This window comes from Lucilia cuprina, chromosome 5 (genome assembly GCF_022045245.1).
Source record: "Lucilia cuprina isolate Lc7/37 chromosome 5, ASM2204524v1, whole genome shotgun sequence".
NCBI classification, from domain to species: Eukaryota; Metazoa; Arthropoda; class Insecta; order Diptera; family Calliphoridae; genus Lucilia; species Lucilia cuprina.
In genome coordinates, this window is record NC_060953.1 from 7772832 (window position 1) to 7787662 (window position 14831).

At 28.3% G+C, this 14831-nt stretch overlaps 1 protein-coding gene across 1 annotated transcript; it reads left to right on the forward strand.

The window, feature by feature from the left end:
* Positions 1–255: 255 nt before the first annotated feature.
* On the forward strand, positions 256–3377 carry LOC111681918 (ubiquitin-like-conjugating enzyme ATG3). Its single transcript, XM_023443820.2, has 5 exons — positions 256–491; positions 915–1050; positions 2157–2347; positions 2409–2720; positions 2779–3377. Exons 1-5 carry the CDS (start codon positions 420–422, stop codon positions 3058–3060), a joined length of 993 nt encoding a protein of 330 aa, XP_023299588.1. The 5' UTR covers positions 256–419; the 3' UTR covers positions 3061–3377.
* Positions 3378–14831: the final 11454 nt, after the last annotated feature.

Sequence of the window (14831 nt, forward strand, 5' to 3'; positions counted from 1 at the left end):
TCGACTTTTTTGGAACAAAATAGTCGACTTCGACTTTTTTCGACAAAAAGTCGATTGTTCGATTATTCGAAAGTCGATTTATGGAACACTAATTTGTTCCTGTTCAGTTCCCTTTTATATTTATTTAACGGTATTCATTTATTTACTACACATTTGAATCACCCTGTTTCGTAGTACTAAAAAATCTATCACTCCATACCACTACTATTTTTTACAACTGCTCCGCTCAGGCACACAAACAAACAGACGGGAGAAATTAATAGAAAGAACAACAGCAACAACAAAAAAGCTGATAAAAAATAGAAAGCATATATTATAGTCGTTTTTAACAATTAAAACAAAGCAAAATAACAACAAATTTTATTAATAAATTAATAAACAACTATTAATAAATAAATTAACAGAACATTCAAAAAAAAATGCAAAGTGTTTTAAATACCGTTAAGGGCACAGCCCTAAATGTAGCCGAATATTTGACACCAGTTTTAAAGGTAATAGGAAGAAAAAAAGAAAATCGAGAAAAAACTAAAATTAATGTCAGACGTCTGACATAAGCCAAGCGGGTGGATGCAGCACAAAGTGATTATCAGCTGCAATGACATTAAAGGGGAGAGGGCGGTGTTTTAAAGGCACTCTTCCATGATAAGTTGCGTTATTAATGTTCCGGAACCTGAAATTCGGCTTTGAAAGCATTAGAAATGTTTTATTGTTTTGTGTATATGTTTACTAGAAAATGTTTTACAGCTGACTGCGCTGCAACTGCAATGTTTGTGTTTTATTTACATCTTGAAGTGTATTTAAATTTTGCAAAAGCTGGAGCAAGCACAAGTGTTTCTTTCTGTGGCTGCTGATACGGCTTAAGATGTACAAAAAATGAGTCATTGTTGTTTTCTATTTCTGTTTCATTTATATAGGAATCAAAATTTCGTGAAACTGGTGTCTTGACTCCGGAAGAATTTGTAGCAGCTGGTGATCATTTGGTTCATCACTGTCCCACCTGGCAGTGGGCGGCCGGTGATGATAATAAAACTAAATCGTATTTGCCTAAAGGTAAGGATTTGTGTAAAATAACATTTTATAGAAAATTTTGTTATCTTTAAAAAAAAAAAAACGTTTTTTTGATTTATTATCAACATTTTTTTTACAAAAATTTTCTTTTTGATAACAATATTGCGCATTTTATTGTTAATTTCAATTTTTTTAGTAAGAAAATGTTACAATTTTTTAACTTTAAAATATTTAAAAAAAATATAGATTTTCTATTCAGATTCGATTCTATTTCAGTTATGGATTAGTACTAGCTCGGATCTAGTTTTGTTCTAGTTCAGTTCTAGTTTAGTTCTTGTTCAGTTCTAGTTCAGTTCTAGTTTTGTTCTAGTTCAGTTCTAGTTTTGTTCTAGTTCAGTTCTAGTTTAGTTTTTGTTCAGTTCTAGTTCAGTTCTACTTCAGTTCTAGTTCAGTTCTAGTTTAGCTCTAGTTCAGTTCGAGTTCAGTTCTAATTCAGTTCTAGTTCAGTTCTAGTTCAGTTCTAGTTCAGTTCTAGTTCAGTTCTAGTTCAGTTCTAGTTCAGTTCTAGTTCAGTTCTAGTTTAGTTCTAGTTCAGTTCTAGTTCAGTTCTAGTTCAGTTCTAGTTCTAGTTCAGTTCTAGTTCAGTTCTAGTTCAGTTCTAGTTCAGTTCTAGTTCAGTTCTAGTTCAGTTCTAGTTCAGTTCTAGTTCAGTTCTAGTTCTAGTTCAGTTCTAGTTCAGTTCTAGTTAAGTTCTAGTTCAGTTCAGTTCTAGTTCAGTTCAGTTCTAGTTCAGTTCTAGTTCAGTTCTATTTCAGTTCTAGTTCAGTTTTAGTTTTGTTCAAGTTCAGTTTAGTTCAGTTTTAGTTCAGTTCTAGTTCAGTTCTAGTTCAGTTCTAGTTCAGTTCTAGTTCAGTTCTAGTTTAGATCTAGTTCAGTTCTAGTTCAGTTCTGGTTCAGTTCTAGTTCTAGTTCAGTTCTAGTTCAGTTCTTGTTCAGTTCTAGTTCAGTTCTAGTTTAGTTCTAGTTCAGTTCTGGTTCAGTTCTAGTTCAGTTCAAGTTCAGTTTAGTTCAGTTCTGGTTCAGTTCTAGTTCAGTTCTAGTTCACTTTTATCTTATTCTTCAATACATAATAATTTTCAAACTTTCAGACAAACAATTCTTAATTACTCGTAATGTACCCTGCTATCGCCGATGCAAACAAATGGAATATGTGGGCGAAGAGACCGTTGTCGAGGAAGAGGGTGGAGATGGTGGCTGGGTAGAAACACATCAACTAAATGAAGATGGAACCGCCCAAGAAATCGATAAAATCTGTGAATTGACTCTGGACGATAGCAAGGTAAAGATGAAACTAAATTTCTTAAGGAATAACTAATTATAAAAAGTCATACTTGTTAAAGGATGAAATGCATACACCCGATAGTGACCAGCCGGCAGATATGAATGATGCAGCAGCTGGTGCTGCTAATGAAGAAGAAGACGACGATGATGAGGCATTAGATATGGATGAATTTGAGGAGAGTGGCATGTTAGATTTAGTAGATCCAGCAGTAGCATTAACCACCAGAAAATCAGAGACAACTAAAACAGAGGGAGGAGCTGCTGCTTTAGATTCAGGAGATTCAGTACTACATACTCGTACCTATGATTTGCATATAACATATGATAAATACTATCAAACACCACGTCTTTGGGTAGTGGGTTATGATGAGGTTTGTGGGATTTTAAGAAATAATTAAAGTTTTTACTAAAAATGTTTTTTTTTAACAGAATCGCAAACCTTTAACCGTTGAACAAATGTACGAAGATGTCTCTCAAGATCATGCTAAAAAGACTGTCACCATGGAATCCCATCCCCATTTACCCGGTCCCAATATGGCCTCCGTACACCCTTGTCGTCATGCCGATATAATGAAGAAAATTATACAAACTGTAGAAGAGGGTGGCGGTGAATTGGGTGTGCATTTATATTTGATTATATTTTTGAAATTTGTACAAACTGTTATACCCACTATAGAATATGATTTTACACAAAATTTCAATTTATCTTAAATTGTTAGAAAATTTAAGAAAACAATTAACTGGAGTTTTTTTCCACACTCCCTGGCTTAATTTATTATTAACTATTTTTTTTTTCCTTTTTATAACAAATGCCATAATTTTGCTATAAATTATAAAAAAAAACATAAAATTGCAAATAATTTTCTTAAAAATTTAATGTGCATGTTATAAAATATAGTATATGTATGTGTAAATGTATGTTTAATTACTAAAATTTTATTTAAATTTGTTTAAAATATTTAAGAAATGCATACATTCTTTGTATACAATCATAAAGTAATAAAACTATATTTTGCTTTAAGAAAATACAAGAAAAATTTTTTAATAATTTTGGGATTTTTTTTAATAAATAAACAACACATAATCCGAACAAATGTGAATTGTACATAGTTTACTAATGTAAAATACGAATTATACATAGTTTACTTATGTAAAATTTAAAATTTACAGGTTCATTAATGTAAAATATGTATTTTACACAGTTTACTTGTGTAAAATATGAATTTTACACAGTTCACATGTGTAAAATATGAATTTTACACAGTTTACTTGTGTAAAATAAAAAAATAACATTGTTTACCTATGTAAAATATTATTTTTACATAGATTACCCATGTAAAATATGAATTTTACATTGTTTACTTATGTAAAATATCAATTTTACATTGTCTACATATGTAAAATACAAATTTGACATAGATAACCCAAAATTACATTATTTACATAGGTAAAATATAAATTTTACATTGTCTACATATGTAAAATGTGAATTTTACATTGTCTACATATGTAAAATATAAATTTTACATTGTCTACATATGTAAAATATCAATTTTACATTGTCAACATCTGTAAAATACAAATATTACATTGTTTACTTTATTAAAATACAAATTTTAAATTGTCTACATATGTAAAATATAAATTTTAAATTGTCTACATATGTAAAATATAAATTTTACATTGTCAACATATGTAAAATATCAATTTTACATTGTCTACATATGTAAAATATAAATTTTACATTGTCTACATATGTAATATATCAATTTTACATTGTCCACATATGTAAAATATCAATTTTTCATGGTCTACATATGTAAAATATAAATTTTACATTGTCTACATAAGTAAAATATTAATTTTACATTTTCTACATATGTAAAATATTAATTTTACATTGTCTACATATGTAAAATACAAATTTTACATTGTCTACATATGTAAAATACAAATTTTACATTGTTTACATATGTAAAATACAAATTTTACATTGTTTACATAGGTAAAATACAAATTTTACATTGTTTACATATGTACAATACAAATATTACATTGTCTACATATGTTAAATATAAATTTTACATTGTCTACATATATAAAATATCAATTTTACATTGTCTACATATGTAAAATATCAATTTTACATTGTCTACATATGTAAAATATAAATTTTACATTGTCTACATATGTAAAATATCAATTTTACATTGTCTACATATATAAAATATCAATTTTACATTGTCTACATATGTAAAATATAAATTTTACATTGTCTACATATGTAAAATATAAATTTTACATTGTCTACATATGTAAAATATCAATTTTACATTGTCTACATATGTAAAATATCAACTTTACATTGTCTACATAAGTAAAATGTCTATTTTACATAGTCCTAATATGTAAAATATCAATTTTACATTTTCTACATATATAAAATATTAATTTTACATTTTCTACATATATAAAATATCAATTTTACATTATTTACAGATGTAAAATATGAATTCTACATTGTTTACATATGTAAAATATAAGTTTTACATTGTATACCATAGTAATATATAAATTTTACATTGTTTACCTAAGTAATATACAAATTTTACATTCTTTACTTATGTAAAATATAAATTTTACATAGTTTACCTTATGTAAATTTACTAAAGTAAATTATATTGTTTACATGATTTTCTTATATTTTTTTCACAATTTTGTTTTTAAATCGTTTTAAAATGTCTAATTACCATTAAAAAATCGCCAAAATGTTTTCACTAATTCTCCTTATTTCTCTTTATTCCCCTTTTTCATTAGTAAATAAACACCTTTTTATAAAATAATTTCCCCTGATTAAACATAAGCTCTTTCACAAACAACATAGCACTCTGCCTTTCTCTCTTTCGCTCTTTATGTATAAAACAAAAATCTTTCTTTACTAGCAGATAGAGAAATTTTCTGACTAATTTGTAACAGTGAGTGTTTGTTGTTTAAGTTAAAGATAATAAATAAATAAAAAACTCTTGATAAGAAGGGTAAAATGTAAAGAGTCGTTGTATTTTCTATAAGAAAAAAAGGAAACGAACAAAAAAAAAAGAAATTAAACAAATATAAAAAAGAAGAAAACAACAAAAAAGTGGTTTGTAGTGAAACAGAAAAGTTTCCATTAAAAAATTTTGTTTTAATTTTAACTAGTTTAAGAGGATTTTTAAAAACATTTAAGGGAGAAGGGAGAGTTTTTTTTCTTTGGTTTTGTTGTATTTAAGAGGGTGGTTTTCTTTTTTGGGTTATTTAATAGTTAAATTAAAAGAACAGAAAAGCAAAATGTGATTAAAAATGAGTACGAGAGGATATGATGAGGAGGATTTTAAAGTTTTTATTCTGATTGTTTTTTGTTTACAACAATTTGATCTCTTGTCAGGTGTATGAGATCTAACACCTCTTACTCCTGCCGCTGCTGCTGCTTCTGCTGCTAATAACTCCCTGACTCTTTGCTATTTCTTTTGTTATTATTATTAAATGCGTGAGTTAATTTCAATTGGAATTTCAACTCCCTTTTTAATGAAAATCGTAAGCTGAGTTGCTTGTTAATTGAATAAACATGTTGAATGAGCAAACTATAAAAATCACATTGAATGAGATGAGATTCTTTAATACAGAAAACTTTACTCTATTCAAAATAACAAAAAGAAAACAAAATCCCACAAAAGGTCTCTGTTTTGGGTTTTCGACAAGATTACGGCATTTTGGTTGCTGCTGGCCGTTTGTTACTCAGAGCAATCGTTTGCATTTTAAACTGTTTTGTCTGTTCAAAAAAAAATTTTTTTAAGCATAAAGTTGACAGCAAGAGTTTTTAGTTTTAATAACATAACAATCTCGAGAATCGGTAGAAATTTATACTCCTGTTTTACGAAATGAGTAAACAAAATTGGCGCCAAAAAAATTTGGTCTCCAGAAAAAAAAACTATTAAAAACTTAAATTTTTTTTTAACAAAATATTAAAAAGAATTTTTTAATTACAACAAAAATGAATATATATCTACCTACTTGTAAAAAAAACACATATTTTAAAATTCTCTAATTGTACATTTTTTCCTAAAATTTTTTGTTTCTTAAATTATACAAAAACATTTTTCCTGTTAAAATTTTTACATTATTCAGTCATTTATTTAACAAAACAACAAAAATTTTTTTGTTGTTTCTTCTACTGTTTATAAATTTACTCACACGCACACACACACTACTCACAGAGTATGGATTTTATTTCGTGTCTGTAGAGCAGCGAAATGAAAAAGAAGAAGAAAAAGCAGAAACAAATTATTGCTACGTTGGCTCTGAGTATATGAGTGTTGTTCAATTGTTATTGTTGTTTTCCATACAAAATACTTTGACTGCATACATATTTATGTAAGCAAGTTAAACGAGTACACACAAATAAGTTTCTCTACTCTTCTCCCTCTCTTCAAACTGAAATAACATTTTGTTTTAATGTCAAGGGTTGCCGTGATTCACACAAAAGAAGGTTTTAATACAATACCCTTAAAATGCCCAAAAATAAAAGACAGTTTTATATAGACATAACATATTAGGGTTCTATAGTTGAAACGAAAAGTCGACTTTTCGACTTTTTGCATTTTATGAAAAGTCGATTTTCGAGTTTTATTAAATGAAAAAAGTCGATTTTTCGACTTCTAATATTTTATAAATAGTCGACTTTTCGACTTTTTCCGACTTTTCGACATTTTCCGACTTTTTTTGACTTTTTCCGAATATTTCGACTTTTTCTGACTTTTTCTGACTATTTTCGACATTTTCCGACTTTTCGACTATTTTTAACTTTTTCCGACAATTTCGACTTTTCGACATTTTCCGACTTTTTTTTGACTTTTTTCGACTTTCGACTATATTCGACTATTTTCGACTTTTTTCGACTATTTTCGACTTTTTCCGACTTTTGGATTTTTTTGACTTTTTAAAATTTTCGACTTCTTTCGATTTTTTCCGACTATTTTTTGACTTTTTTTCGAGTTTTTCCGACTATTTTAAAGTTTTTGACTTTTTTCCACTTTTTTTAAAATTTCAACTATTTTTGACTTGTTTCTCCAATTTTCGACTTTTTTCGACTTTTTCCGACTATATCAACATTTTTCGACTTTTCCTGAATATTTTCGATATTTTCCGACTTTTTTTGACTTTTTCCGACTTTTTGATATTTTCCGACTTTTTTTTGACTTTTTCCGACTATTTCGACTTTTCGACATTTTCCGATTTTTTTGATTTTTTCCGACTTTTCGACTATATTCGACTTTTTTCAACTTTTTCCGACTTTTCGATTTTTTCGACTTTTTAAATATTTTTGACTTCTTTCGATTTTTTCCGACAATTTTTTGACTTTTTTCGAGTTTTTCCGACTATTTTAAAGTTTTGGACTTTTTTTCCACTTTTTTTAAATTTTCAACAATTTTTTACTTGTTTCTCCACTTTTCGACTTTTTCCGACTTTTTTCGACTTTTTCCAACTTTTTGACTTTTTCCGACTTTTCGACGTTTCTTTACAAAGTCGATTTTTTTCATAGACGATAGTCGAGTTATCGACTTTTTTTGGAAAAAAAATAGTCGACTTTGACTTTTCGATTTTTCGACTTTTTAAATATTTTCGACTTCTTTCGATTTTTTTTCCGACTATTTTTTTACTTTTTTCGAACAAAATAGTCGACTTCGACTTTTCGATTTTTCGACTTTTTAAATATTTTCGACTTCTTTCGATTTTTTTTCCGACTATTTTTTACTTTTCTCGAGTTTTTCCGACCATTTTAAAGTTTTGGACTTTTTTCCACTTTTTTAAAATTTTCAACTATTTTCGACTTTTTCCGACTTTTTGACTTTTTCCGACTTTTCGACTTTTTTCGACTCTTTCCGACTTTTATTTACAAAGTCGACTTTTCGACTTTTTTCATAGGCGATAGTCGAGTTATCGACTTTTTTTGAAACAAAATAGTCGACTATGACTTTTCGATTTTTTCTACTTTTTAAATATTTTCGACTTCTTTTGATTTTTTTCCGACTATTTTTTGACTTTTTTCGAGTTTTTCCGACTATTTTAAAGTTTTTGACTTTTTTCCACTTTTTTTTAAATTTTCAACTATTTTTGACTTGTTTCTCCAATTTTCGACTTTTACCGACCTTTTTCGACTTATTCCGACCTTTTTCGTCTTTTTCCGACTTTTTGATTTTTTTCGACTTTTCGACATTTTCCGACTTTTTGACTTTTCCCGACTTTTCCCGACTTTTTTCGACTCTTTCCGACTTTTCTACTTTTTTCGACTTTTATTTACAAAGTCGACTTTTTGACTTTTTTCATAGACGATAGTCGAGTTATCGACTTTTTTTGGAACAAAATAGTCGATTTCGACTTTTCGACATTTTTCGACAAAAAGTCGATTGTTCAATTATTCGAAAGGCGATTTATAGAACCCTATAACATATGTTTATATACAATTATGCTAACTAACTAAACAACAACAAAAATTTACTATTAAAACAGTTAGCCTAACTTGTAATATTAAATTTCAAACTCGGCAACTCTTACCTTATGAAAAAAAAAACCATGATGATATTAAAAGAAAAAAAAACATTCGTGACTGTTGAAAGAAACAACAACAACAAAAAAGCAATAATAAACAGCTACAACAGCAATACAATGATAACAACTTTGCTTTTTATGCCCGTATCTCATTATTATATTTTGTCGGAATAGACACTATTGCTGTTGTTGGTTGGTTTTGTTGTCGACATCGTATGTGTGCGCGCGCGAGTGTATGATTTTTGTTTTTGTATGGCGTGCTAGTTTTCTCGTCTTTATACTTTTTCTCTGTATTTCTGTTTCGTTTGTATTTGATATGGTTGGTGTTTTTTTGTTATTTTTGTTTCATTCGTTTAATATTTGTTTTTTTTCCGTTCACAACTTGTGTATGCCAGCGAGCGAACGTAATATTTATAGTTGTTGCTGGCAACCAGAAGAAAAAAGGTGATGCCAGATGATTGTTTTTTTTATAAAATCTCCTCTATTTAAAGAATTTGGTGTTTAACTTAAAAAAAAAATATTTTTAGTCTATAGGTACATAGTGTAGTTTATAGTCAATTCTGTAGTCTAGTGTAATGTCTAGTCTTTAGCCTACTTTATAGTCGAGTATATAGACTAAGTATATAGTCTAGTATATAGACAAGTATATAGACTAGTCTAAAGGCCAGTATATAGATTTGTATACGGTCTTGTATATAGACAAGCCTATAGTCTAGTATATAGACTAGTATAGTATATAGACTAATCTATAGTCTAGTATATAGACTAGTCTATAGTCTAATATATAGACTAGTGTATAGTCTAGTATATAGTCTAGTATATAGTCAAGTGTATAGTCTAGTCTAAAAAATAGTCTTTAGTATTGTTTGGTCTATAGTCTTATCTGTAGTCTGGTCAATAGTCTAGTATATAGTCTAGTCTGTAGTATAGTCTTTAGTATAGATTAGTCCACAGTCCAGTCTATAGTTTTATCTGTAGTCTGGTCAATAGTACAGACTATAGTCTGATGTAAAGTTGTAGTCTATAGACTAGCCTACAGTGTTGTATTTAGTCCAGTATATAGCCTGCTATATAGTCTACCCTAGAGTCTAGTCTTTAGTCACTCTTTCTATAGTCTATAGTAAATTCTATAGTATTTAGTCTAACATATGGTTTGGTGTAAAGTCTAGTATTTAGTCCACTTTATAGTCTAGTGTATAGACTAGTCTATAGTCTAATATATGGGCTAGTATATAGACAAGTCTATAGTCTAATATATAGACTATTACATAGTCTTAAGAATAGTATAGTTTAGTCAGTTTAGTAAAGTCTACTCTACAGACTAGTATACAGTCTTGTATATAGCCAAGTCTATAGCCTGCTCTATAGTCTACTCTTGTGTCTAATCTATAGTCTACTCATGAGTCTAATCTTTAGTCTAATCTGTAGTTGTATCTATAGTCTGTTCAATAGTCCAGTATATAGTCATGTGTTTAGTCTACTCTATCAAGTTTCCTATTCAACAGTCTTGTATTTAGCCCAGTCTATAGCCTGCTCTATAGTCTATTCTTGAGTCTAGTCTAGGGTTCTATAAATCAACTTTCGAATAATCGACTTTTTGTCAAAAAAAAGTCGAAAAGTCAAAGTCGACTATTTTGTTCCAAAAAAGTCGATAACTCGACTATCGTCTATGAAAAAAGTCGAAAAGTCGACTTTGTAAATAAAAGTCGAAATAAGTCGGAAAGTTTAAAAAAGTCGAAAGGTCGGAAAAAGACGAAATAAGTCGAAAAAAATCGGGAAAAGTGGAAAAAAAGTCGAAAAAAGTCGAAAATAGTCAAAAAAAGTCGAAAAGTCGGAAAAAGTCGAAAATAGAAAGAAGTGGAAAAAAACTCAAAAAACGAATAGAAAAAATATAAATAAAATTTTATAATAATAATAATATAATGTTGAATGGCAGCATTATAAATTTACGCTTCTGGCAACTTTATAAAGTCGAAAAAAGTCGGAAAAAATCGAAAAAAAGTTGAAAAAAGTCGAAAATAGTCGAAAAGTCGAAAAAGTTTAAAAAGTCAGAAAAAGTCAAAAAAAGTCGAAAAAGTCCACTATTTATAAAATATTAGAACCAGTGGCATTAGTAAAGGAACGCATAACAGATCACATCGTATAACAAATATTTGTATAAACATATTAAATTTTCAAAACCTCTAAATCTGGCCATTTTATTTATAAGTTTCTCTATTTTAGTATGGGGCCAAAGTACTGTAGTTGGTATTTTTTTTTTTTTTTAATAATGAATTGTTGGTTTGGTTGCATTGCTTGTCGGTTGACTATATGTACATTGAATAGATGAATGCATACTGTATGGCATAACATGATAATGGTGTTTTGTTTTTATAATTTTTATTTTCAATCTACATAATGATGATGGTGGTGGCCTCTATGAAACAGTGTTGCTAATTTAACTTTAGGATTTCTTTCAAAGATCTAACATTTAATTAAAATTTTCTATTCCAATTCATAAAATCTTTAGCATTATTCATAATTTTTATGAAATTTTTACACAATTTTATAGAAATCGTAACGAATTCATTTTTTTTAAGAAGTTCTTCGCAATCATCTGCTTGCCTAAAAAAAACGATCACTAGTTCCAAAATTTGTAAAAAAATCATCCAATTACTTTGTTAATCTTTCGTTGGCTTAAAATTTTCGAAGTTAGCTTTAAGTTTTCGGGCAAATTTTTCGTAATCATCAAGATTCCCAACAAAACCGTTCGCTAGATCCAAGATTTTGCAAGAATCTATCAATTACTTAGTAATTTTTCAATAAATCTTTCGTTTGCTTAAAGTTTTCTAAGTAAAACTTTGGTGAGCTTTAAGTTTCCTGGCAAGTTTTGCGTAATCATGAAGCTTTCTAAAAAAAGTTGATCGCTAGTTCCAAGATTTGTGAAGAATCTTTCAATTACTTTGTCAAGAAATCTTTCATTAACTTCATCTTATCTAAGGAAATTTTTCGCTTGTTTCCATTTTTTTTAAAGAAATTTCTTAAGTTTAATAATGAAAGTTTTCTCTATTTTCAAGTACTCTATATAAATATTTCGCTAGCCTAAAGTTTTCTGAAGAAATAGTCCGATTTCTTTTTAATTAATCTAAAAAAAATTTCGCTAGATTTAAGTTTCCTATAAAAGACTTCGACAAGGTTAATATATCCTGTAGTGGAATTTCGATAGCTTCAGGTTTTCTTTAGTAATATTTTGCTAGCTTTAAACTTTTCAACATTTTCTTCAGAAATCTTTCGCAAGTTTCAGAAATCATTTGCTAGCTTTAAGTTTTCTTTAGAAATTGCAGAAATTTTTCGCTTTTCTTGAAGTATTCTTCAGAAATATTTTGCTAGCTTAAAGCTTTAAGTTTTCTCTTCTAACTTTAAGTTTTCTTTAGAAATCTTTCGCAAGTTTCAGAAATCTTTCGCTTTTCTTGAAGTATTCTTCAGAAATTTTTTGCTAGCTTAAAGTTTTCTTGAGAAATCTTTCGCTGCCTTTAAGTTTTCTTCAGAAATCTTTCGCAAGTTTCAGAAATATTTTGCAAGTATCAGAAATCTTTTGCTTTTCTTAAAGTAATCTTCTGAAATTTGATGTTAGCCTAAAGTTTTCTTCAGAAATCATTCGCTAATTTTAAGTTTTCTTCAGAAATCTTTCGCAAGTTTTAGAAATCATTCGCTAGTTTTAAGTTTTCCTCAGAAATCTTTCGCAAGTTTCAGAAATTTTTCGCTTTTCTTGAAGTATTCTTCAGAAATATTTTGCTAGCTTAAAGTTTTCTTGAGAAATCTTTCGCAAGTTTCAGAAATCATTCGCTAGCTTCAAGTTATCTTTAGAAATATTTCGCTTTTCTTTAAATATTCTTCAGAAATGTTTTGTTAGCTTAAATTTTTATTCACAAATTATCGCAAGTTTCAGAAATCATTCGCTAGCTTTAAGTTTTCTTCAGAAATCTTTTGCAAGTTTCAGAAATCAATCGCTAGCTTTAAGTTTTCTTCAGAAATCTTTTGCAAGCTTCAAGTTTTTTTTAGAAATCATTCGCTTTTCTTTAAGTATTCTTCAGAAATGTTATGTTAACTTAAAGTTTTCTTCATAAATCTTTCGCAAATTTCAGAAATCATCCGCTAGCTTTAAGTTTTCTTCAGAAATCTTTCGCAAGTTTCAGAAATCATTCGCTTTAAGTTTTCTTCAGAAATCTTTTGTAAGTTTCAGAAATCGTTCGGCTGGCTTAAAGTTTTTTTCAGTTTTAGAAAACTTTTGCTAACTTTAAGTTTTCTAAACAAATCTCTCGTTTACTTTAACTTTTTTCAGAAGTCTTTTGCTTTTTTTATTTTTTTCTATTTCTATACTATTAGCCACACTGTTTACATTTACCGTCAAATAATTTTTTAAATTTTTTTTTTTTTTTATTTTGAACTTTATATTTTTATTTTTTTTTTTCTGCTATTATTTTGTATTTCTTGCGTCGTTATTGTACTGGCTGCCAGGCCAACAACGTTTATTATTATTTGTACGTGAATTTTTAAGTCAAGAGCTGTGTGCTGTGAGTTTCTAAAATGTTTTCGAGTAAACAAACGAGAATGAGATAGACAGTCATGCGGACAGACAGACAGACAGACAGACAGGAGCGGACAGACATCGTTTGCCCTCCATTCTCTGAACTGAGGGTTATTTGGTTTTATTTTAAAATAAAATAAAATTAACACAACAACAGCAACAGAAAAAATTCTTATAAGATTTCACTACTTGAGAGTTTGAAATGCGTCAATTCCTCTTAAATTTTTTGGTTTTTCATTATTTTCAGTCTACATAGTCTACCAAGTGGTAGATATTTGGTTTTCTTTCATTATTGTCATGGCGAGAAGAAAAAAAAAAATAAACTTTAATGTTGTTGTTGCTAGAGCTCTATGAACCCTCTTTTTTTGTTGTTAATACTCCCTTTACAATTTGCTTTTGTTAATTTCGAGACTGATTCATGTGTATCTCGTTAAAATATGGTGAGTGTAGGTTGTTTTTGACTGAAGAAACAAAAAGAAAAAACTACAATTTTTCGATTAGTTCCTCCTCAGAATGGAAAATAACGAAGAGTTTTTAAATTTCAAATGAAGAGGAACTCACATACAATTCCATGCTACAATAAAAAAAAATAGAGCGACCGTATTTTTGTTTTCGTATAGAAAAATTAATATTGTACTTCTTTTTTTCGAGGAGATTGAGATGCACCACCTCACAATGAGATTGAAATGAATATAACATAACAAAAACAAAAATAAACCTCTTACCTCATGCGAGTACTAAATACTCGCAATATAATTCTTTAACATATTTATAGTAGAAATTGATGATAAAATAAACATTTATGAGTTTTGGGTGAAATTGCACACACCAGTTTATTTTTGGTCTTGGCTGGGCATCATCCAATCAAGCAACACACATCACAACATCGGAACGGAATTTTTTACATTTAAACATTAAGAAGAAAAAAATTACGTATAATTTTTTGGAGGGAAATAATAGGATTAGAGATAAATGTTCTAAATAGTTTTGATTTGAAAACTTTTGGATATTTTTTTTTTCAAAACTATGTATGAAAATTTATGTTTTGTTATAAGAAAATTTGATAAACGAAAGATTTTATTAAAGCAAACAAAAAAATTCTTTAGAAAACTTAAAGTCAGAGAAAGAAATCTTGTCAAGTTATAAAGTATTCAGAAAATTTCTTTAGAAAGCTTAAAATAGCGAATCTAAAGATATTTTTCTGTAAATTTAAAATTGGCCAAAGATTTATCTAGGACTTTTTGAAGCTTGCGAAAGATATTTTGACAAATTATAAAGAATTTGAAAAATTTCTTAAGACAACTTCAAGATAGTGAAAGAAATCGGAAGCGTT

Bases quoted from the DNA above. Each gene is read 5' to 3' on its own strand.
- LOC111681918 (XM_023443820.2), top strand. From the start codon at position 420: ATGCAAAGTGTTTTAAATACCGTTAAGGGCACAGCCCTAAATGTAGCC. The intron at 2,348-2,408 runs GTAAAGATGAAA...TACTTGTTAAAG, and splicing joins TGACTCTGGACGATAGCAAG to GATGAAATGCATACACCCGA. The intron at 2,721-2,778 runs GTTTGTGGGATT...TTTTTTTAACAG, and splicing joins GGGTAGTGGGTTATGATGAG to AATCGCAAACCTTTAACCGT.